Consider the following 26,683-nt stretch of genomic DNA (forward strand, 5'->3'; position numbering starts at 1 on the left):
TTTGATAAGAAAGAGTAAGAAATCTTCGGTTACACGAGTCCTCAATCCCAAAAATCTACAGAGCATCTTGGAAAGTTCTAAAAGAAGCAGAGTTTCAAAGCAGGATATATCTAATGAGAGTCCTAATATACAGGAAAATCCACAGTCCTTTGCCAAGGAAGAAAAAGAATCAGTGTTATAGCAGTGCTCAGTCCATAAAATCAACAGGCCATCTGCTGGGGGCTAAGAAAGAATCAGGGGTTAGAAGCTGGAACATAGGTAATAGCAGTCCTCATATGCAGAATCTATATGATCTCTAGCTAAGGAGAACTAAGAAACCTCTTTTACACGGTTCCGCCGTCACAATATCTACATGACATCTTCCTAATGGCAATACAAGAATCAGGGTTTCCAGGTATCTTTTTTATAGAGTGATTTGTGTTCTTCAGGGTATATTCCCAGTAGGGAGATTGCAGGGTCATATGGAAGGTCAATTTTTAGAGCTTTTAGGAATCGCCACACTGCTTTCCACAGAGGTTGCACTAGCTTACACTCCCACCAGCAGTGTAGAAGTGCACACGTATGTTTATCGCAGCATTGTTCACAATAGCAAGAACCTGGAAACAACCATGCTGCCCATCAAAAGAGGACTGGATTAAAAAAATGTGGTACATATACACGATGGAATACTACGCAGCCATAAAAAAGAACAAAATCATGAATTTTGCAGCAACCTGGATGGAACTAGAGTCTGTAATACTGAGTGACCTCACACAGAAACAAAGATCAGAATATCACATGTTCTCACTCATATAATGGACTTGAACATCCAATGTAATACTATAACAAAATGACTGACGGTACTGGGAAACTATGGGGGGGAGGGGGAGGGGATTAACAGTAGCAAATATCTGTCTGGGGCTGGGAAAACACCTCTTATCAACAGGGTGTCTGAATGAAACGTAATTGTACACCTAACCCTTAACTGTACCCCACAAAACTATAATAAAAATACTGATTAATTATTAAAAAAAAATAAAAAAAAATAAAAAAAATAAAAAAAAAAGCATCAATACCAAGTGCCATGGAATTTCCAAATGACAACTTAGTATTGATACAATAAAGAAAGAAATAGCTGTTTATAATTGAAAGTAATACAAATATATGCATTAAAGAAAAAAAAACTTGAAGTAGGTAAGTAGTACAATGGAGCTATTCAGCAATCATTCTCTAATATTGAAGTTTAAAAAGACATCATAATGTGTTGGCTTTTTTTCATATGTTTTCTGATCCAGATTTATATTTTTGAAAATAATATCTACTATCAACCTGATATAAAGAGCAGTTCGTTGCGACTGACATCTTCTGGAAAAGAAGGAATCATTTTTAATGGGATTTCTGACTGGTTGTATGAAGGTAAGTTGAACAGTTTTGGTTTCAAAAATTTCCAAACTTTATAATTTTATACAGAATCTACAAAAAAATCTATTCATTTCAGAACAATGCTTACAACATTATTTTTTCTCATTTTCTTTCAAAATTGCCTTCATGATTTCATATCTTTGCATGTGCTTATGTTTTATGTAGTTATGATTTACATCTACTTACGTGATTTTATGTTTGGCATGTATAGGCTAGAAAGACTTCATTTTTTATGACACTTGACTAATAAAATAGTCATCTTAAATCACTCTAGAATTAGATGCCAAATTTTTCTGACTCTCTGGAATAAAAGAAACAAAAACTTTTATCACTCACTTTTCTTTAGTCATGCCCACTAGGGACTTTCTGTCACATTTTATAATCTATTGCATAGGGAGCAAAATAAAACCCACCTAAAGAGATATCTCAATAACTATTGGATCAAGTTTTAGCGAAAGCTGAGAATGCAAAATTGAATCAGTTGGTGAAAAACTCTATCCAGGTTTTATCATGTACCAATTATCATCTTTGTTCTTTGTACAGATTATATGAGGAAGATTCAAAGTGTGAGTTGAATACCTAGGTTTCAGACTCTGCCACTGATCTTGACAAAATATGTCAAGATTTAAAGGAATTTAGTCATTTAATTACCAATTATAATGCTAAGTATCATTCAGAAAATTAATACATTTATTGAGTAGTATTTGCAGTGCAATTTCTCTACCTCAAATTCGATGTTTTTAATCCTGTAAATGAATCATTTAGAGCATTTATTCACTCATTCATTCATTCTTTCGCTCAGCTAATATGATTTGAAGATCTACTGTATTCCAGACACTTGCCTAGCTGCTAAGATACAACAGGGAGCAAAACAAATACTGCTCTGAGGAACCTTACATCAAGTGACAGATTTTGCTAGGTGGAGCTATCCTATCAAGGAAGAGATGGTGTAATCCTTGAGATTTATATGCATATGCATACATGTATATTTATATCTATAATAGATTTCTGTGTATACACCAGCATCGAATTAAAGATTTTTAGAGGCTACAATTTATCTTGAGGAGTGGTGAAAGCTAATAAGAAAATATCAGCAATAAGTATGCTATGAAAATATATACAAGAGGGAATCCAAAAAGGCTAGAGTTTATTTATAAAAAATTGTATATTTATTCTTATGTGTTTAAACTTGAGTCACCTTCAAAGTAGTCTTCATTTGCTGCAATATACTTATCAAAACATTTTTTCCCACTGTTCAAAACAGTTTTGAACTTGTCAATTTTGAGGCCTTTTGTTGCTTCTGCCATTTTTGTTTTACCTCTTCCACATCAGCAAAACTTTCCCTTTGAGGACTTTTTTAATCTGGGGAAACAAACAAAGTCCCTCTGGGTGAGATTGGATGACATGGGAGGGTGGACATGGGGGTCATACCATTTTGGTAAAAAAAACAAAACAAAACTGCTGAACACTCAAGGCACAGTGTGGGCAGGTGTGCTTGTAATTCACCTATTGTGAAATGGACAAACACCTTGAAATAATCTAAAAAAAAATTCACTGAAGCTGAATGCAGCCTCTCACAACAACACTAGGTAGTACATTGATGACAGTGGATTTCTAGAACACTTACCTAGCAGGGGAAACCTGTAGTACAAGGGGCCTACCTTCCAAAAGACAATCATAGTTTTGGGGGAGTACCTTCCTCATATATTGAGAAGAAATACACCCATCAGTGGGTTGTTTGGCTAATGGTGACAGAAGCTAACTCTGACATTCCTATTTCAAAAAGATAAGTTATTGAAAAGGCCTGAGATTGTCTCCTGAATTGAAGAAACAGGTGGAGAAACACTTGAAACCTGGGTAATTCTGGGAATAAGGTAGCAGAAGCTAATTGATGCCATACCTAGAAGAGCAAAGAGGCTAAGGTATACCCTACATCTTCAGAATGTTGTCAGTATTGTGTGAGAGAGACCCTGACAGATGAAGAAACCATGTCAGTGCTACCACACTGGTAAGTAGTCAAATTTTACTAAACACAGGATTCTATGAAAGAACAATGGCATAATACTTAGTCTATTACAGAATCTGCAAGCATTTTACTAAAGGAGAAACCCTCTGAGTTGAGCCTAAAAAATTAAGAAGTATTTTACATGAGAAGAACTTAGGAAGGATAATCCAAACAGAGGTGAAAGCTTACAAAATCCCAGAAGGGTTGAATAGCACAGCATGTGCCTAGAGAACTAAAGTCTACTTGATATTACTGGGAACTGAAGTCTACTTGATATTATTGATGCATAAAATTTGACACAAAGGAAAGCACCAAAAATCAAAGGTTAGTGACAGCTAATGATGACCTGGGATTTTGATTATTTTGCTACTAGTAATTGCAAAAACTAATAGAGCTTCTCAAGTAAGGAAGTGACTAGATTAGTTCTTTCATATACAAAAAGATTGCTTTGACTACAGCGTAAAACTTGAATGTAACAGAAGAAATAACCAATGAACAGCTATAGGACTATTATTTTCTACCAAGAGTTAATGTGGAATGAAACTAGTGCTAGAGCAGTAAAAAGAGGGAAGATTTAAAAATTGCTGAAGCAATAAAATATATAGATCTTAGTGGCTAAACAGTTAAGGTGGAGGGTAAGTTGTTAAGAATGGCTCTGTGGCTTAGGGTTTGGGTCACTAATAAATAATGGCGACAGACACAGCAAACATTAACAAGGAACAGTGGATTTAAAGAGGTGAAGAGTAATTTAGCAGGAATGTGAGCATTTCACAGTATGGTGGCATGTCATGTTGGGTGACAAAATGTGACATTTAACATTGATGAATATTTAAGTCAACTTGGGGTATACTCAATGTAGACTGTGTTTATTGTGCTGACCAGATCCCTGTTTAAGATGTCTTGAGTCTCTTTCCAATTAGGAAGGCTTCATATCGGTCATGGGCATTATATTTTTAAGGAGAAAATGTCAAAACCATTATCTAAAAAATAAAGCCACTTTCTTAACTAGAAAATAAAAACCTGTATATTTGGCAGTTGGTAGAGGTCATGGGAGGGGGCAGAACAAGCATATAACAAGTTTTATAACACTGTAGGTCTGACACATTCCAAAGGGAAATGGAAAAATTATAGCTATTGGATTCAGATTAAACTCGATACTTTGGCTTCTTATGTGGCAGACATACTGGGATATCCCATACATTTATATAATTTAATTACAATCTAGTATATCTAATCACTTACTGAGAAACCAAGACTCAGGGAGGATCAGAGACTTGAACATGGCCTCAGAACTAATGAGTGACAGAGCCAGCATTTGAATGTGTGGGTCTTTTGTTTCCTTAGTCATACTCTATTGTACTGGTTATAGCAGGATGACTTTCATTGTTTCCTAAGGTGTCTCTTAGGACACATTTGGGGGCCTAAGCAATCAGATTTCACTGATCTCTCTCCTCAGCCAAAGTCTCTGAACCCTTACCGTCCATGGACTTACTGCATCTTTACTACAATTCCAGTAGAAGAAACCCTATCAATGAAATAAATGTTAAGGTTAAGCAATTCAGATGCCATTGATTTTCCCTCACCAGTTTGCTTGCCATCCTCGACCTCTGCTTCAAGAGTCCCTCATATACCTTACTCTCCCACTATCACTTTGCTTGTCCAGTTACTAGGTACCAGACCTTTTCCCTGTAACACACTCACCAAAACATTGTGATATTGTCAAAGGAATGCATATGATCTTCATCACTATGTGTGTGATTCTCTGGTGTGCAGATTTCCATTTTATTACTTTACAGAAATCAGTAACAATCTAAATTAGAATTTGTGGGAGTCGCAGGATATAACATGTAACATTTTCACTTTTTAAAACGAAATTTACCTTCTGTAAATGTCATACAAAAAAAAAAAGATGGGAGAAGGAGTCACATAAAAGACAATAAAATGCTTTTATGGCAATTTTTAAGGGCACTTTTTAATCTTTTTAGAACCAAACCAATCTGTCAGAGTGATTGTTGCTCTCAACACAATCACTAATGTTGAGTCTTTAAAAATATCAATTTTAAGAGTCTTTGTCTTTTTTCTAGTATCATTTAGTAACTTAAGAAATTAAAAACATAGAATAGAATGCATTTTAAAAAGTGAAATTTGAAAAAAAAAGTAAAATGCTCAAATGGAAGATTGCTTTAAATATGATTCACATAAAACACATTTAATGTTATTGATATAAATTGCTGTATTTAACATAGTAACATAACTAAATAAGATATCGGAGCAAAGTTTTATTTTTAAAAACTTTTAAATGTTATTTTAAAAAATAGTTCACAGTTACCAAGTTCACAGTTTGAAAATTTCCATAAAGCGTCTAATCTATTAAGTAGGAAAAAAAAATGACTGTCACTTTCAATTATTTAAGCATAAAATAATGGAACTAATGTGCCTAAATAATTTATAAATATATTTTAGAACCTTATATTTGTAAGAGATTATTCTTTAAAATTCAATTCAAAAGCTGTAGAGCAAATATTCTATTAGGCATTATCTGAGAGCAGTGCAACAGAAATAGAGGTTGCCGTGTCTTGGGTATTCCCAACTTAGTGTAGTGATACCTATAATTTCAGGAATCATTTGGAGCATGGTAAATAGAAGTGTAAAAAAATTATACCAGCATATTAAATGGAATTATAAATAAAACTGAAATCTGATTGGATGGAGGAATCCCAAGTGCTTCAAAGAAGACATGGTCCTTACATTGATCTTCAAGAATGACAAGAATAGGCTGGGTACAGTGACCCATGCCTAGCACTTTGGAAGGCTGAGGTGGGCCAACTACTTGAGCCCAGGAGTTCGAAACCAGCCTAAGCAAGATAGCAAAACCTCATTTCTACAAAAAGTATTTAAATTAAAAAAAAATTAGTCAGGCATGGAGGAGCACACCTGTAAGTCCCAGCTATTTGGGAGGTTGAGATGGAAGGATCTCCTGAGCCCAGCAAGCTGCCATGAGCTGTGATCATAATGATCATGCCATGCCATTGCACTCCAGCCTGGTTGACAGAGTGAAACTTCTACTCAAAAGAAAGAAAAGAAAAGAAAAGAATTAAGAGATAAAAACATCCTTATTAGCAAATTGTGATTGTCACACCCTTCTTGTTTGATAAAAAACAATGCAAAATGCCTATTTTCACAGTATTTTTTGCCTTCCGTTGGGCACATGAAGATGCATTTATTCTGTCACTGACTCAAATATTTATTAAGTGTTTATTAAGTGGCATCCATGGAACTGCAGCCATGGAAACCAGAGGAAGACAGAATTTTCAACAGTGCTGAGTCTCTGGAGGATAAACAAGTGATTCCAAAGCCCCTGTTGGATTTGCTCCTAGACCCTTGATGACCTAGACAGGAGTAAGATCAGTTAATTTGTGGGGCCAAAAGCAAGACTGCTGTAGTTGGAAGTGGAAGTGGGAAGTGAGAAGCTTATAGACGATTATTTCAAAAGAGTTGACTGAAATGCAGAAACTATGGGGCGGGGGGTCGGGGGGAGTCAAACACAGGCTTGTAGGGCTGCCAGTAGCATCCTCAGGAAATCTTATCTGTCCAAACTGATAAGCCAAAAAAGAAAAAAAAATCAGTTTGCTTTTCAGAATAGCATGTTAATCTAAACACAATGATTGTATATTATTTTTCTGGAAGTGTTCTGTGTTGGGGTTATGTTTTTAAGTGTCTGTGATATAAAACCACATGTGTCGAAAACTCCATCTGCTCTGCAATGAGATTTTTCTAAATCAGAGTAATAAAAACAATGAAGAGCCAAACCTACACTAAATTGGAATGGAATGCAATTTGTAAAAATAAATTCTTTGTAAATAATTTAATATAATTAACATGGGAAGTTTCAATCCCTGAGTAAATGTTCCCATTAGTTGCAATTAAAGAAGCTTGTGCCTTATCCAGGATGACTGTTAAGCAAATGCATATTAAAGATTATTTTATTTACCTCCTATTTCAGCTAGCTTAATTTTGCATCTAAGAAAAGTCTTGCAAGTCTTTGTATGTATTTTTTTGAAATGTTAACATTTTTGTGGAGACATTAGGCAGAGGTCTACCTAAAATAAATGTGATGCCTCATTTCTTTTAAACAAGCCTTCAAATCCGGGCCAGGCTTACTCTTGGGAAGTACTGGAAACACATATGTCAGCACCTATGGCAAAAACTGTTTCTTACAAATCTGGTGTTGACTCTAGTCAATATGATTTCTTTGTGCCTTCAGGTTCATAGAACTTAGAATTTACACTCAATTGACCCACATACATTAATACATATATACAAACATATGTATATGTGTGTATGTGTGTGTGTGTGTGTGTGTGTGTGTGTGCGTGTGTATATATATGTATATGTGTGTGCATTTGTGTGTGTTTCACAGTGTGTCATACCTATAATTCACATGTCCTTAACTGAATTGTAAGTTATTTGTAAAAATCAGAGTCGGGATCAAAATTGGAAAAAAATGGCACATTCAAGGAGGTTTTGTCTATGAAGAGATTGCTTATCAAGAACAACGAATACACAACAAACTATGGCTACCAATGGTTTTACCATTAGCATCCAAAGGAGGAAGTGGAGGCAACAGTCATCAGAAACAGAAAAAGGAATCCTGTAGATTTTCACAGTAATAGAAGAAGTGAGTTTTGGTTGAACAAATTCAGACTCACATGATCTCAATGAGTAAGAGCCAAAAAAATAAATTCCATGCTTTCACTACCTTTGTCAATTTGATTTGTCTAGACTTCGTATTGGCCATACTCAACAAAAAGTCAGAGACCATGGGAATATTCTAATTACTTAAATGAAAAGTTGATGTCCGAGAAAGAAGAGTGCACAAAGTCCTGTTCACTACTGTCATATTGCAGGATGGTATCAGTCCGGTCACAAATCTGAAATATATAAATATAGGCACTACTTGTATTTTTCATAAAAGGTTGTGTAAAAAATTCTCCCATTAAGAAAATAAATAAGCTTATCATTGTCTTAGCATAGCTGCCTTCTTCAACTAATCACTCCTTTGCCATTACTTTCTGCCAGCATGTTTACTAGATGGTTTATTTAACAGGTAGAACTTTATTCCTGCCAAATCTTATTTCTTTGCATTATTTTCATAATTAGATTGCTATAATTTCAGTTTTCCATTGACAGTACTATTGGGCAAAGAAGTATTTGTGAATCTCCCGAGTTCCAAATATATTTCTTTTTCCTCTTTTGTATAGCAAAGACACATTTTATTCTTGGCAGATGAGACCAGTCATCAGACCCAGCATAGTCGCTGTGTTTTGTCAGTTTTTTTCTTCCATCTTTTTCTTCAATCATAATGAGCCCAAAACGGGTAAGGAGAAATTTCTGCTTCCAATCCAGAGGAATAGAATTACGACTATATTCCTATTCGAGATACTCCTCCTTTAGGCAATGAACTTTAACTTCACCTGCCTCAATATTATGAGAAAAAGAAGCAAATTGTCTATAGTAAGTTATTGGTGTGATAGTGAGGGAAAATGCTACTACTTCTACCTTGTAGTTTCTAGATTGTTACCTCGTGGTTATGCAGGTGGTATGCATTGCATGCTATAGAATGACACCCAAGCTTTAAGGTTGTCGTTGAACAAATATTGCCAAAACTAAGGTGGAGCAGACTGTTTTACTTTCCTACCCATTCAGGTACATATACATAATGGAGAACATGGTGAGATTTGTAGATTGGTGGAGTGCACCTGTAGTCCAAGCTACTCGAGGTTATTGGTGTGATAGTGAGGGAAAATGCTGCTATTTCTACTTTGTAGTTTGAGCCCATTGCCCTTTGCCAAAAAATATTTCCTGTTTAGAGTTGAGGTAGTGATGGTTGCTACAGTAACGCATAAGTGTTTCTGTAAGCCCATGAATAGCAGAATAGCAGTGCTGAACACGGCTTTAGGCAGCAAAAGCAATTCCACATGCAGAATATGTGTCTGTCTCTGTAACAACAAAACACCATGCCTTCTTGATAGCAAGTCACCTACCACCAGATAGCCAGCCAGTTCCCTGGGAAATGATACGATATCAAAGTCTCAGTCCTGGTCACTGTCATTGGTAGGTAAGGGTGGGAGCCAGAGACTAACTGACAAATTGTCCATCTGATTATTAAGAGCCTCATCTGTTATGTTTGTGCTCTTATATATATTAAGTGGGCAATAGCTTCATGTTTTTATGCTTTCTAATAAGGTCTGTTCATTCATCTTTTCCTATACCTTGTTGTCACCGGTTTTCTAATTTTACTCGTCCCATATCCCTGATCAAGTGGGCATTTATTGGTTACTGCGTGTGAATCAGGATGGGTCCATGTCTCAAGCAAAATCTCTTTCCACATAAAGTGGAAAATTAAATATTCTGTTCAAAATTCTGCCAACTGGGAGGATTTATGTTTACTATTGTATTTCAGTGTCACTCCCGAGTCAGATTGTACAGGGTCTATCCAATTTCCGCCTGTTCATGTACATCCTGCAGACCTGCCCATATGCCAGGACTGTATTTATTTATCCTTTGCTAACTTGGGTTAGAAAACATGCCTCGTGGCACAGAAGTGGACGAGGTGAGGAGATGAAGCACAAGATTTAATACAATGGGCAGTCATGTACGTTTTCTGGACCAATCCCATTTTTATTTTATAATGAAATGTTGTTGTGTGTGTTTATTTCTACGTTCTGTGAATCAGATAACAATCAGTTCATGATGGGCAGTTCAGGTTGCATAGTCATAGTCGTTTGGTATCTCATGGTCAGGCTAATTCTTTCTACCAGTGACCCACAGACTGCTGCTTTTGAAATCAATAATACTTTTTCTTTTTTAACTTTTTTTTAATTTTAGAATTATAGGGTACAGTTAAGTATTAGGTACATAAGCGGTCATTGTACAGGTGAAGTTTGGGTCTCTCATTGGTCCTCACTTCACCTGGTTTGGGATCAAGTACCCTTATTGACGTTATGTTCTCCCCTGCTCCCTCCCCTGACAGTGACCTCTTACTGCTAATCCCCTTCTTGTAGTATTATGATAAATGTTCAGGATCCACTTATGAGTGAGAATATGTGAGAACTCAGTTCTTTGTTTTTGTGATAGATCACTGAGTACGAGAGACTGTAAATCTATCCACGCTGCAAAGTTCATAATTTTGTTTTTATGGACAACACATTTGGTACATGTTTTCGCTATTGTGAATAGTACTGCAATAAGCATGTGTGCACAGGTATCTTTTTTGTAGAATGATTTGAGTCCCTGTGGGTATATTCCCAGAAGGGGGATTGCTGGGTGGTTATAAAAGATCGATTTTAGATCTTTTAGAAATTTCCATACTGTTTTCCACAGAGGTACTAATTTGCACTCCCACCAACAGTGTAGAAGTTCCCTTTTCCCTGCATCCTCTCCAGCATCGGTTGTTTTTTGAGTTATTGATGATGGCCATCCTGACTGGAGTTAGGTGGCATCTTGGTGTGATTTTGATTTGCATTTCTTTTATGATTAATGAGGCTGAATGTTTTCTTATGTATCTGTTGGTTGCTCGGATGTCTTCTTTTGAGAAGTGACTATTCATATATTATGCCCACTTTCTAACAGGGCTGTTTGTTTTTTTTTCACTTTGACATATTTGAGTTCCTTGTAGATCCTGGATGTTAGACCTTTGTCAGATATATAGTTGGCAAGTATTTTTTCCCATTCTGTGGGCTGTCTTTCAAGAGACAATGGCCTTTCTCTAAAGCTTGTTATACCTGTCCTATGGTTGTCATTTGGGGAGTGTCAAAGACTCCACAGTAACTCTGCCATGAACACTTATATTACCATTGAATCTGCTGAGTCAGAAGGTCCAGGAGGTAGAGAAGGTTGTGCTAAGGTCTACAGCTGTTGCAGGCCACCCTGTTGCTTATGTTCTATGCAGAATAGGTAGTTTTACAGGTTGCCTGGGAAATAAAATAGAGCAACATATGTAAATGTGGTTTGCGTTGACTGCAAAATCCAGAATCCAAATCCTCCTTACTTTTGCAAGTATAATCTCAATAATTTTTTTCTCACTTTAGAAGAACTATCTCAGACTGTTCCATACTACTAGGCCTCTGGAAACTTCCTCTGTGTTACAGACTGTTATATTTGTAAAGACATGTGTCTTCCATTCTCTGCCTTTATGAAGAGGAAATCTATTCCCTCACATGGAGTTTGAGATTCAGAATTTTCAGCCATAAAATTAGCCACATATAACAACAATCAATCATGAAACGTTTTATGTATGAGACTGATCTAGAAATCATAAATATATTGCATACCTTTACCCAAATACTCTTATTTTATTTGTCAGAGTTCCAATCCTTCTTTACCAATAGGTTTATCTTTTCTTGTTTTTTTTTTTTTTTGAGTTGGAGTCTCACTCCATTGACCAGGCTGGAGTGCAGTGGCACACTCCCAGCCACCTCAGCATCAACCTGCTGGGCTCTGGCGATCTTTCTGCCTCAGCCTTGCAAGTAGCCAGAACGACAGGCGTGCGCTACCATACCCGGCTAATTTTTTATTTATTGTAGAGACCAGGTCTCACCAAGTTGCCCAAGCGGGAAAAGAACACATGGGATCAAGTCTCTAATTTGTATTGCAGCTCTGTAACCATCACTTGGACTGCAGCCATACCTGCCCAGCTACTAGGGAAAAGAGGGACTCTTCCAAAGATGTATGTGCATTCCTAACTTTACAGTCATGGCTTCATCCTTTTTCCTATGTAATCTCTCTGGGGTGTCAGAGGAACTGTGTGAACTGTACTTCCCAATCTTTACAATCACTGTTGTTGTAGAAACCAAGTGTCACAAGCATGCGATTTCCCCACTGCCTTTTCCTCTACTTGCATTTTATTTCATGACACTGCCAGTGAGAATTGATGACTCACAATGCCTTCCTTTGCTAGGTATTTTCTGTGAGCCAATTTCCACTAGGAAAGATGATTATTCCTATCTATCTATCTATCTATCTATCTATCTATCTATCTATCTATCTGTCTTTCTACCTATCTATCTAATCTATCTAGCTAAATAAATGAAAAACTTAATCTCAAAATCTAATTTCGAGGTCTTTTTAGTGAATCTACTGCTGGTATTAATTACTGCATCTGCCAGAGTTCCAAGAGTAAGTACATTCAATAAGATACCTCGAAGAGGATATATTTACAAAGGGAACATTTACTAAGGTGAAAGTGTATGGAAACCACAAAGCAAGGTTCTGTAATATAAACTACTAGCAGCCAAGCTATTAACACCCCATGACTATAGAGATGAACCATTACCAGACACAGAAGGAGAAAATTGTGTAGAGGTGGATGCATTGACAGAAGTAGTGACATCATTTAAAATTCACAGCCAACTTGAGGTGACATTGCAGGATGGAGCCAAGAGAATAAATAACTTGACTTTACTATCTTCTTTCTACTTTCCTGCCAAATAACAATATTGATCATGTCCTTAAGCCAGAGGGTATGGGAAACATTTTGATGTCATCCATACAGATTTACTTTCTGGGCTAGAAAGCAGATATAGAAAAGTGGATAATGGATCTTGGGTTACATGAAAGATACCTAGTATATTTCTTATTCTATTTTCTTGGAGCTTAAAATAGTTTGATGAATCTGGTAGGTCCTCAATTTGATGATGAGAAGATGGAAATATGATTGCATGCAAATATAAATGAATGGTGATATGAATATGGTTTTAGGCCATACCTCAATCTTAAATCATTGACCTCATTTCTTTTACTCCAGTAGTACTTTCATCTACTCCATCTACATTGCAGACAATCCATGAACTCCTGACTTCATTGCTTCATTCTTTTCTTCCTCTACAGCTGCTTTTCCTGGAATTAAAAGGGTAACTCAGAAAGAGATAATTATCAGGGAAGTTGATAAATTCAATATGCGGTCTAGAAAATATAGCAGTACAATGGAGATTTCAAGGACAGATGTTCGTGGGTCACTGAGCCCACATCTCTACAGTTGGTCTCAAATAACACTCATTTATTCTAGAGGAAATTCTGCATTCTCACATTGCCCACTGGTGGTCACCAGACGGAGAAAGACTTGCCTTCCTGATGATAAATGACACGTTGGTTCCTACCATGGTTATCCCTCGGTTTACTGGAGCATTGTATCCAAAAGGAAAGCAGTATCCATATCCTAAGGTAAGTAATGTGAAAGCACTAGATTTCCCCCCATCTCTCTACAGTAGTGACTTGATTGATAGTATTATCTGTTCATGAACAAGTGTCTTTGGAAAAAAACAGAGACTTCCTTTAATTGTTGTCAGACATTTTTGAGCTCGCAGTTATCTATACACAGTTTTGGGGTACAAAGCGGTAGAAATAATATGGAATGTGGGAACTTTCATTTTTGCTACACTTTTTTTCTTCTGATGCGTATTCTTATTTTTTCTCACACTACCAGTTGGAAAGAGAAAGCGAAGAGATAAGGGATAGCACTGAAGCCAGGGCAAAGGTTTCTCCAAAGTCTACCATATGCATTGTTAATAGGTGAGAGTGCTGAAGTCAAATAAGTTGAACATTCTTAAAATATATATATGATTTCAGATGATTTCTTAGAGCACCTAATGCACTACATGTTAATGTGAGTTATAAATCTCCTGTAAAAAATAGACTAAGCATAAAGAATCTCTAGTAAGAAACAGATTAAGCATAAAGAATCTCAATAAAGAATAGACTAAACATAAAAAATCACTCATAAGGAGTAGACTAAGCATAAAGAATTTATTCATATTAGTATTAATATCAGCATTATTTAGCAGAGCATACTTTAAAACATACTTTATGAAATGTTGGTATGAAGTCATACCCGTTGGTAGTTAGGATAGATGGAATTTTTTATCAGATGAAGCTAACACGGAAATACTGTCCAGACAGCAAAACTGTTTTCAAGTGTCGAGTGAGGTCTCTAGAAGAGGGTTGCAAATACATCTGGATTGCACTTTTTTTTTCTCTTTGTATGCCATCTTTAATTACTCCAGGTCTTTTTTAAAAGATGCATTTTTCCCATGTTTTTTCCCATGTTTTTATAACAAAGAAAAAGGCTTATGAGTGAGGTCCCCCTATACATTAATCAGGTAAAGATGTCTCATAGGAAACTTTTTAAATTTCACTTCTCATTTTAGCTCCTAATTAAGAGAGAATGCGGATTTTATTTAGAACATGTTTTTAAGCCATTCCCTTAATGAGCTGTACTTTGTTTTCTCCAAGCACAATAGGTTTTATCCTTTTGAATTTGTGCATTACATTAGCTGGGCAAAGTGCTGGGAGGTTTCCCATTCCCCTCCCTACTCTATGGCTGCAATGAAGCCATGGTCAGGGTGGGAATGAAGTCATTCACACTTTCTTTATACTTCTACTGAATGGTGGACTCAAGTACACAAGGACAAAAAAGAAGGAAAAAAGACTTAACTAACGGAAATCAGGGATAAGATGGACGTCTTCCTCAGTGAGATTCCACTGTCCTTCCCCCACCACCTCCATCTTTCTTCTATAGGCTGTAGTATCAAATACGGAATTATAAAGGATTTGATCCCATGATCTTAAAATGCTATTTTAGGGTCTTATCTGGACATAGATTAGAAGCCTCATATGCTCAGTAATCTATAAGAGAAAGCAACAATTGAACCTCACAACAAAATAATAATGTTTACCAAGAGATTTTTATTGTACTCCAAGAAAATAAGTTATAACTTCTTCTATCTGATAAAAAATCTCCATCTATCCTACCTACCAATGGCTAAGATTTTATACCAACATTTCATTAAAAATTTAGCCTTTTTTTTTCTTGTGATGAAATTTGGAGCCTGTACAGCATACCAGAGCTATTTTCCCCCAGAGAGAACCTAACAGGCTTCTCAAGTATATTAATTTTCACATTTTTTATTTATTTTTGATAATAAAATTTGACCTGTGAGTTTAAATAGATAATGGAGAACTAGGTGACATACTGTGAAAAGTACATTCATCTGTTTAGTCTACTGCACAAAGAAATAAAAACAGGTCCAACTGTTCAGTGCACTGCACAAAGGAAACAAAATCAGCCCTATGAAAGGGACAACTTTTCCTAACTGATTTCCCAACAGGAGCGGGAATTTTGTGACTCATGTAAAAAAAAGCCGTATGCACTAACTTCATCCTCAAATTGCCTTCTCGGTTATGGACTCATGGTGTTTGAACTTGGCCACTCCTAAGCTACATAATTTTAAAAATATTGAAACAAACACATGGAAAAATAGAAGCATCTGAGAAAATTCAAATATGTTAGCAATCATTCAGGCAATACAGGATACAAACCTAAATAGCTTGCTATTATTTGATAATGTGCTATATAATTACTAAATATGGCTTAATAGTAAAGATATATATAATATTATGTTCATATTAATTGTAGAAATCATGTACTAATAATACACTTTATGTTTTCAGGAAGATTTTTCACTTTTTTTTCCTCATTTAGTCTTTATCACAATTATCTCCATTTTAGAAATGAGCAAACAGATTCTAAAAGGTTTAGTGCTTCTACTAGTCACAGTTATTTTAAGCACAGAAAAATGACTCAAATTTATTGATTTTTGTCCCTCTCAATAAAGTTGCCACAGGTGACTGAGCACAGTGGCTCACACCTGTAGTTCCAGTACATTGGGAGGCCAAGCTGAGATGACTGCTTAAGCCCGGGAGTTCAAAACCAGCCTGGGCAACATTGTTAGGCCCTGTCTCTAAACAAAAATTCAAAACATTTGAGAACACGGTGGAGTGTGCCTGTAGTTTCGCAGGAGGCTGGAGTGAAAGGATCATCTGAGTCCAGAATGTCAAGGCAGCAGTGAACCATGATCATGCCACTGCACTCTAGCCTGGGCTACAGAGTGAGTCCTGGACTCAAGAAAAACAAACAAATAAAACCTACAGCAGGTCAACTTGTATTTCAGGAGATGCAGCTGAAATCAAAACATCTCCTTATCAATTTAACACATATTTGTGGAGTTCTTTTGCTCCATTTACTCCTAATGGCAACTATATATGGGTGATGTTTTAGTCTCACATCTGCCCCCCAAACACGCATATTAACATGATGAAGATCTTATGTGCGTGTTAGTGACTATTATTAAAGAGTATTAAAAATAAGAGAGAGACAAATATTCTAGCAGCCAAAGCCAAGAGAAAGAATCCCTAGTCCTCAAGTATTTTTAGTAGGTACATCTGCTCACCTACCCAAGTAACTAAAAAGACAACTGGACTCACAGAAAATAAATCTGTGCTTTGGTCCTTGTTCTTAAAATCCAGTGTCATTTTAATATGTTATTTAAATTTTCACACTTACTATTTTTGACTGTGGTTTAAGAAAAATATTTCTTGGTTTTCCCATAGAAGATGTATTGTTTGGAATTGCTCTTACTTATGCAATAAACTTTTGAAAAGTGCTACTTTAGAAATTGAAGTAACACAGAGTTCATCCTAAATTGTGCTTTAAATTAAATTATATTCAAATGAATACAGCAAACACAATGTGTTCAGATTTAGTAATGAAATACAGTAAACATATATTTGTATTTTACTTAATTCAGCATGATTCAGAACTTATAAAATACCCTATCATTAGCAATTCAGCACAAAAGATATGCACAGTTATATCCCAGTAACCTCAGGTTAATCTTTTTAATTAAAACATTATCTTGTTTAATGACAATTTAGTTGCCAGGAAAATAAGGTTAATTATTATTGAAAGGTCTGTTTCAGAATCATAGAGGAAGGAATTCTGTGGATTTGCAGTCTTTGTGGCAAATGTGACTAAAAAGAAAAATAGAGGAACTTTCTAATTTGGAAACTCCTGAAATGATTCAAATATTAAAAAGTGCAATTTAACTTGTAATATATGCTTAATTTCAAAACTGCATGGAATGTTAAAAATCTGAGAGTGTAAAGTGCCAAACTGAATTTTGTCTGAAAACTGGCCACTTTTGTGCATAACTTTTCATTTGTATTAATAGAAAAGCCAGTTGAGACATCAACAATCCCATATATAAGTATAAGCTCATAGTGCCACTGATACAAAGAAAATGCCCTTAAATATATGATAATAACTAATATGATCTTAACAGTGTCATAAAAGTATGCATAATTGTTAAGAGTCACAGAATGATCAAGTATAATTTAATTTCCCTTTTGCTATAACCAGTGTATTAAATGATAAAAAATATAAGCATAATTTTTCACTAACTAGAAAAGAAGTTTTAGTGTTGTAACAATGATTATCATTTTAATTTGCTACCGTAATCTATTTTAGACTCTTTATAGAAGTCATCTCTTTTTATTAGTCTTACACAAAACAATGAGATAATTTTATCTACACTCAGGAAATCTTGTTCAATTCAAAACTTCTGACTCATGACATATTCTCTGAAAGGGTTTTTCTCATTTTTTTAATAAAATAGAATGTGAGAGTCTGTAATATCTGTTCATAGGCCATATTAAGCAAATGACAGAGTCAAAATTTGGACTCTGATTTCTCTAACTTACACATTAAGCTCAACCAATTTTCAAAATGCATGTTTGTTTGTTTTTTCACCAGCACTAGGGTTACTAGCCTTATGTTGAGATGGTTTTTATTCAGCAGTCAATGGTTTAACAACTTCTCCAAACCTTCGGAATGATTCTGATGTGAGCTAACAAACCCCTGACAACCACTGAGCTATACCAGATGATAGATCAATCGATAGCTAGATTAGAGAAAATGTTAGAGAAGGATAGAGATATATATCAGTATGTTTATCAAAATTTGCATACTAATTATATGAAAATCTTGTTAAAACCCCGGCAGATTTGTAGACCCCCATCCAGAGAGTCTGATTCTGTGTGCCTGAATTTAAGTCTGAGGTAGAGCCCATGAATTTGTGTTTCTAAGGTTTCAGGTGTTGCTGATTGATGCTACTGGCCCAGAAACAACATTTCAAATGGCACTGCTCATCCAGCTATACATATTAATATACTTGATCCAGTTAGAGAAATAGTCAGACTAAAAAATTAAATGGATAAATACAATATTCTCAGAATGGAATATCACAACTAAATTAAAGCAAGAGTGATGTGAAAGAGAGTGCCTAGGAGTCATAGAATGCTAAGTTGCCTAACAGATGTGCCCAGGCACTAGAGGGTTTGGGAGCAATGAAGTGATTTATAAATGCTGAGACCAAAGCCTTCTGTGTGAGGCAGGCTCATAGCTTATCATCCACGATGCACTTTACTGTATGAAACTATGAAACATTTCCATAATCTCTGTTAATAGTCACCTCATTTCTCTTTTGAAATTCTATCCTGACTTTTTTTATTTAGCTCGAGAATTCTGACCTGTGTATGATGCATTCACACAGATGTGCTAGTCTCTTGGAAATCTAACAAAATAGTCCTTGAAGAGGTCTTGCTGATTATTGTTGGAATGCATTATGTTGCTCTTGTCCTGATTTAACTCTGGGCTTTGTCAGTACCAATTTCTTGAACATGAATCGTTGTCATCTTTAAGTCAGTTTTATCATTCCCTTTAAATTTTTGTCAGATCTTTTAAGTCAACTCACTTTCAATTTTTTTCTTCTCCTCTGTATATCTCATATAATCTTCTTTTTAAGTATCAGCCATGTCATAAGGATAATAGTTCGCATTTAGAAACAAATTAGGCCACAAGCAATCAACTCATTTGGTACATAATTTATTCATGTGAACATTCTTTCATTCATTTATTCATTCAAATTGCTTGAGATATGTTGGTGATAGTTTCCATTCCTACCCCTTCATTACTCACAGTGTATTTAGAAAATTTTTGAAGATCATCGCATGCGAATGAACTGAAAGCACAACTGCAGCATTACAGTTAAGAACATCCTGGGTTTAAGAACCAACTTTCCTGGTTATTAGATATTTCACCTTGAATAGTTTGTTTAGCTTCTCCACTTTAATCTGAAAACGATCACGGAAATGCCATATCTTAGGCTGTAGTAGGAATATTTAATGAGAAAATTCATGTAATGCCATTAGTATATACTGTGTGCCAGAAACATACCAAATGCTGTGCACACTATTGTTTATTTGATAAAATTGTATTCACTGAACTCAAATTGCATCTCTTTACCCACTGCCTTTCATCTCTACACGCCAGATACTCAGTGAGGGCTGTCTGCCCGTTGCCTGCCTTCCAAGGGTTAATTATGCAAATAAGTCATCCATTTAGTAATTAGTCGTGTTTAAAAGAAAAGCCAGGGAGATTAATGTGATGGAATACATTCAGTTCTGTGGAATTTTAAGCATGTGGTACCTGGACTGGACAGCCTGCCTGCCTTCTTCTCTCCCTCCCTCCCTTCGTCTTTCCTGTTTTACTTTTTTGAATTAGCCAAACCCTTTTCCTATTGCATTTCATATCCTATAATGTCAGGAACGGCTTGATCTACTAGTTGTTTTGTACAGCCAGCCCTTCTGGTGCCATTCTCGTGAGAGAACACAGTCGCACCGCCTAATGAATAAAGTCATCATGATTTTCTATCACCTTTAATTGTCTGACGAAAATTCTTGAGAAGTAGCAATCTGCAAAAACAATTGAAAGCAATCAAGTTGTTGAATTTAAAATCATTTCTACTTCAGAGAAATTAAACTTTTTCCTCCTCTAACACAAAAATAAAGGAATCAAAATTCCTTTTCTTTTTTTGCTCAATGTATTCTAATTTAATATACTTTCATTACAATTTTCATTTTCTCAAAGGCAGGTCAAGTGAACCCAACAATAAGATTATATGTTGTAAACCTATATGGACCAACTCACACTTTGGAACTCATGCCACCTGACAGCTTTAAATCAAGGTATGCAATTTCAGCTTTGCTTGTATTTTTGCTCCAATTATTATTTTGTTGCAATTTAGAGAGAGATGTGATCAACTCAACAAAATAAAACTGTAGTTACCTCCATTAGCAAGGAATGAAGTTATCTCTGGTGTCTGGCTCTTCCCAAGGAGTATTTAGTTTCAAAGTTGTTATCACCACCATAGAATGACTGAGAGTTAGGTCTTTTGCTGGAATTGTGACAGAGATGGGAACAAAGGATCATTTTCCATAGAATTTTCTTCAAGAAAACATTTGATCCATGTTTTAAGGTGCTTTTAAAAATATTGTAATCGCCCTGGAACTTGTGAGTTTCTCTAACTTTCTTCCCACAGCTTGCCAAGAATTATCTAGCATCTTTTTTCTCCAGACAGAGAAATGGAATGAGATTGTGTTTCAAAATATCCTACATATGAAGCCTTCATATTTAAGAATTTTGAGCAGGGAGAAAAGAAACACATTGTATGTGTCAGAAGCGTAATTTTAAATTAGCAAAATCTTCAGTAGTGTACAACTAGCCAAATAATTATGTGTATTTTGAAATCCAGAGTGGTTTAAAATTTCAAAGGTGATCCTTTCAACTACTATTACAGCTGTTCAGAAGTTTATCATAGTCCTAAAGAAAAACAGGTAATTTAGAACAATGGTTGAATACTATATTGAATTTTATGGGGCTAAGTTTCAGGTTTGTTTTGATGATATTGACAATCAATACCTGAATCGAAATTTTACTCAATTGCTGTTTCATTAGCATATTTAGAAAGAATTATCCCAAATAGGGATTTTCACAGATAGTTCAACCTGATATGTGTGGAAATTATTCCTACTTGAAAGATAATAAAAATTGATGCATACTTATACCAGAGGCCTTCATTTACTGACCTAATTTAAACTGTTCCTTTAACTGATGGAAAGAATGAACTTAAAATAATTGGTTGAGATAGAAACTCAGAACTAGTCGGTAACAAAAGTAGAAAATGTGATAAGGCCTTTTCCATCAAGTTACATGGAAGATCTTAAAAGTTCATCTGAATTGACACTATGGAATACAATGGGATTGACCAAAGTAAAGTTTTAGTTTCTGAGCTTGATCTGTCAGCTATAAGTGATTTAGTCGTAAATTAAGGAATTTTGGAAGCTATTGACATTTTATCTGGTCCTTAACTGTCACCTTTTCTCTGATTTGTTTAATGCTCTTGATTAAGAGGAAAGGGAACTAGAATAGAAATGGTTGAGTCACAGGTCTACCACCATTTCATGCATTTCCTTGTACAAGTCACTTTACCTCTCTCAGGGACTGGATTTTCTAGTCTTAAAATAATAATTCCCCTTTTAAAAAAAAGTATTTGCAAAGGATATTAATTTATAATATCTGTGTGTTTTTTCCAATAGAAACTCATGATTCCTGACCTTGATTTTGTTACCTATTTGTATAAATATATATAAATTAAATAGTAGCATAATTCCCCCTTGTCTTATTTGGTTCATCAAATGCCCTCTTTTATTTTGAAGTTTGTGTTGTGTTTAAAGTATAACTAACTGTATAATTAGTAAAACCACCTAAACACTCAGTAGTGTAATAGCTAGATAATTTATTTTATAATAATTTATATGTGTAGTATACTTTTTGTTATGTTATTTAAGCATTGACAATGTTTTTATAACTTTTAGATTATCTGCAAAATGGCAGTCAAAAAGTGAACCATATTCTATTTGACAATACAGTTACAAACTATATTTTTTTCCTTTTTAATACTTTTTTCCCACCACACTTGAACTTCAAGTATGACCATCTTTTAGATTTCTTCACTCTAATAAAATCTCCATGGTGACAAGAATAACAGTTGAATATATATGTCCATATAAAGAGGAAGATTAGTAAGATAAATATAGAAGATGTGCTTTTATGACTTGAGCTACTTTATAAGCTATATTCTCTGGCACCCACCCTAGAGAAGAAAAATTTGTTTTGAATTGAAGGTTTTAGGTCATTTGTTTTGGTCTGTTTGATTGTTTATTTGGATGATTGGTTTATTTATTTATAATACCTAGTGTTTATCATTATAGAAAAAGTCCCATTAGACCTTCCTGTCTACCAGATACTTATATTCTAACAAAGACTGTAAAATAAATAAATTTCAATAAACTTATATGGTTGAAAATAAAGTATAAGGATAAGATAACCCAGATAAAGGTATAATTTATTTTTCTTATTCCTACCCTTGTGCCCCCTTCATTTGTTTTATTTATGTGTTCACTTATGTCTCATTCAATTAAAGACCTTTTATCAAACACATTTAGACAACTAATGAAACTTGAAACTTTTCTTCAATAATAATTCAGTTCATATTCATTATCATTTATTTTATCTTTATTTGAATCATCATCTATATTGATTCTGAAAAGAACCTAGCATGGTAGAAACTAAGATAATGCCTCCTCTAGAGTACCCTTAGAACCAGTGGGAGTTAGATGAGTCATCTCATCTTGGGAGGAAGAAACATTTTATAAATTGTAGCACTGTGAGCTTAAGGTATTGCAAGTACTTAATACCTTTATTAGAAAAGTTGTGTGAGATTTAAAGTACATGATCAAGTTCTAGTTAAATTTTATTTTATGATAATGAATCACACAGGTTTTGGGGGGGGTTGTTTGATTTTTTACAGATTAGATAAATCAAATTATTTCAAAGAAGTGATACATTGTCATATATGTTCAGACCTGCTTCCTCTGAAGAGCAAAAGTGGTGATTTGCCTTTGGTTTCTCCTTACTCTGTGTCTTTAGCATTATTTTATTTATTGAAAATCTTTCTCTAGTCATGATGTAACACTGTCATATGGTTCATGTTTCTCTGGGCTTGACACTGTTATGCTTCCTCTTCCTATTTAACTGAAGTATGTCTAGCCTTTTTCTTTTATTCTTCCAATGAATATTTGTGCCTTCTAAGAAAAATATAATTAATAAATTCATTTGTGTTCATTAAATTGTCCTGAATGATCCTTTCTACAAGTAATACATAGTAATCGGCAGTCTTTGAAGGACACTAGCTGTAAGTTGGTAATTAATGCCATTGCGATACACTTATGGTCAGAAATCTGGATTATCTAGAATAGAATGAGCTCAAAGTCACTATATGTGCACAAAGATTATGTTTTGAACACAAAACAGTAATTAGAAAGTCAGTGAAAACTTGAGCATGACCCCTAACATGACCTGTCTGCTGGTGATGCTGGGGCCTCCATTCCACATACTCTTGTGAACAATTAGATCTTCTGTGCCAGACCACCCAGCTGATAGAAAGTCTTTGTTGACTTGAGTGCAATCCCTCTAACTAGCTTGTCTCTGTCTCTGTGGCTCAAGAGGACCAGATCCTCGAGGACTTCCTGGGTAATCAAGAGCCATGGAGACTAGGAACAAGCAGGAAAACCAGTTATAAGAAAGGGACACTTCTGCTGGCCATTGGTTGTGAGACACCAGATCTAATGTGTTCATGAGATGAAGTTCCAGGAGGACAGCCACATCTGCAGCAGACAGGCCAAAGAGTATTACAATTCCAGGTAAGGGCACTTCCTTACTCCCTCATTAAAAAAAACCTGAATATGTAAGAGCAAACAGATTCAGTCAATATGAATCATAGGGAGATGTACACCTAGGATCCTGGGGCAAGGAAAGAAAGAATATAAAAAGAGATAGTTAGATGTATGTTTCCTCTCTCCCTATGTCCCATGCTTTGTTTAACTTCCATTGTGGCTGTTTTCAACACTTTAATCTAGACATTTCAATGGTTTGAAATGACCACCTTGTAAGACCTTACAAATTCAATTTTGGGGAGAACTTTCACTCTTTACATTGTGGTTACCATGTGCAAGGTTATCCTTGGGTGTAAATAAAGTATAAATTAAATATATAATAAGATATCTCACATCAGATTAAATTTTGCTTGTGACCATAAGGTACATTAGGTATAAACATACACAATAGTCACATTATTTAAATAAAGTGAAATATAAGTATATGGTTATAAATTAATAATATTCATTTAATTTTATATCTAAGTTAACATTCCTTTAAAAATCAGTTTTCACCACATTTATACTGGTTGGCTGTCAGCTGTTTTTCCAAACATTATATTCTTTTTTAAAATCAAGATTTGCCATTATAGGTAAAAACTATAATGTATCATATCTGTGAAGACATTGCAAAGATGTTCATGGAATGTTTGATTTGAAGGCACTTTAAATGAAAAAGAACTCAAAACAAATATTTAAATTCTGATTGTTTGTTTTTTCGTTGTTTATTTTTTAAATTATTCATGTTTAATTTTTCATCTCAATTTACACAATATGTAATATTACTCACTTTAGCTAATTGAGACAAATATATGATTGAGTTTGAAAAATCAACGTTACATCAGTTCTTTATAGATTTTTTCCAAAAATAGGACCATCTTGATTTTTGTCATCTGGTTAGGTGTTTACAATATTCAAATTAATTTTGTACTTCAATGTTGAGCAGCATTTATACCAATTATTCAGAAATGTATATTTTCAGAATTCATCACGCTTTTTCCTGATTATTTATAATACTTACTATCCTTTTTCTATAAGCTAAATTCTTTAGATAAATCTATTAAAGTTTAATACATGTATTGTCTGGTTTTTAATTTTCACTATGATAACATATGCAAAATAAATCAGATTAAACACACATAGTGAAAGTGAACAGGAAATTGTTCTTTGTGGGGTTACAAGGCCCACTGATATGGCCAAAGATTATACCTAAGCCAGCTACATATTTGATTTACAGTTGCTAACTCTGTTTAGAGCACTCCATGTTTTGATTTCACTGAGTTTATAGTCAGTTTTCAAGCGGGCTCAGCTGTTTGTGAAAGCTGCCAGATGTCTTGAAGAGTTTGTTGAAGAAAATATAGCAGACTTCATTGAATGACAAGTTATGCTTGCCCTTCTTCTAACATCTCACTTTGACGGACTAACAGTATCTTCTCAGTAATGTTAGAAATGTATGATTCATGTAGCTGAATCTCTAACCCAGATGTATCTAAAGACAGGTGATTTGTATCACAAAGTTTTTCTTCTGTAGGTGATTTTTTCTAAGTCATATAAAAACTGGTAAGATTAGTTTTAATGCAATAGTCAAGGTGTCACTTTTCAAACTATTTCTAAAGCAACTCATCTACTCCGAAATTGGGAAAGTCTTTAGAAAAATTTTTTATCATATGTGATGATTATTGATGATTATATTTTATCATAAGTGATGATTATTGTTCATTATATTTTGTTGTGTATGGGTTGGAAGTTTTGTGACTTATAATGTGTCCTAAGGAAGGTATATGAACTTTTCTTCTTCTTCAACCACCTTGAGGTCATCACTGGCATCATTAACTATCATCCTTACCATACCAAAAATTTAATAGCCCCTCACTTGCTTTAGTTTCATTCCATCTTTGTTTTAAACGCTTTTAAATAAATAAGAAAACTAACAACATTGTAACCGAAAAATGGTAAGATTTGGACAGACCTTACTCCACAAATGGCAAAGGCCAAAACAAACTACTTATACCTTGGTAGACAACATCCCCATGTATGAAGTGATAAAACAAGGAGGTTATGCATCAGACATAATTATTAAGCCAATAATTTTTGCCTATTAATTGGATATTGATTGTGTGTTTTTAAACACATTAAAGATATTATTTCTTTAAAATGTATACTGTTTTGCAAGTATATAATACTAATCAGTAAAAATTGTTTTAAGTGTCTAGCATCTGATTATTTTGATTTTTCCAAGAATTACTTTTCTGGGAAATTATTCACTCTCAAATTTACTCTCTAATTTGTATATATGTGTATGTATATGTATTTCTATATATATGTATGTATGGATATGAATACATACATATACATACATATTTGTATTTATAAATGTACATATTTTAAAAAGAATATATGTATATACACATAAAGGTAAATTACTATGAAGCAGCATTTTTATAATAGCTCAATTATCTTTGAATAAAAATGGCAAATGTATATCATTGGTACTATACAGATTGTCTGGCTCTAAACACAAATTTTAATTTTCCTTCCAAACTAGAGAATACTATATCACTATGGTTAAATGGGTAAGCAATACCAAGACGGTGGTCAGATGGTTAAACCGACCTCAGAATATCTCCATTCTCACAGTCTGTGAGACCACTACTGGGGCTTGCAGTAAAGTGAGTATCGTTTACTTTTCTTTTCTACTTAAAATGAAATATTTTATGTGTCCTTGCAAAGGGGAATAAGGAAATAAGTATTTAACTTCCAAAAATTGTA

The 26,683-nt window shown here is 34.6% G+C and overlaps 1 protein-coding gene across 5 annotated transcripts in view; it reads left to right on the forward strand.

Moving 5' to 3' along the window:
- The window catches only part of DPP10 (dipeptidyl peptidase like 10), a 579,521-nt gene that overhangs the window by 468,728 nt on the left and 84,110 nt on the right, over positions 1–26,683 (forward strand). For all 5 annotated transcript variants that reach the window (XM_021715500.1, XM_021715502.1, XM_021715501.1 and 2 more), the window contains 4 exons: positions 1,275–1,395; positions 13,473–13,627; positions 20,229–20,326; positions 26,460–26,583. In XM_021715500.1, coding sequence (XP_021571175.1) covers positions 1,275–1,395; positions 13,473–13,627; positions 20,229–20,326; positions 26,460–26,583 — 498 coding nt within the window. The remainder of the gene's footprint in view (positions 1–1,274; positions 1,396–13,472; positions 13,628–20,228; positions 20,327–26,459; positions 26,584–26,683) is intronic.

Source organism: Carlito syrichta, unplaced genomic scaffold (assembly GCF_000164805.1).
Source record: "Carlito syrichta isolate Samal-C Ts95f unplaced genomic scaffold, Tarsius_syrichta-2.0.1 Scaffold307170, whole genome shotgun sequence".
Lineage (NCBI taxonomy): Eukaryota > Metazoa > Chordata > Mammalia > Primates > Tarsiidae > Carlito > Carlito syrichta.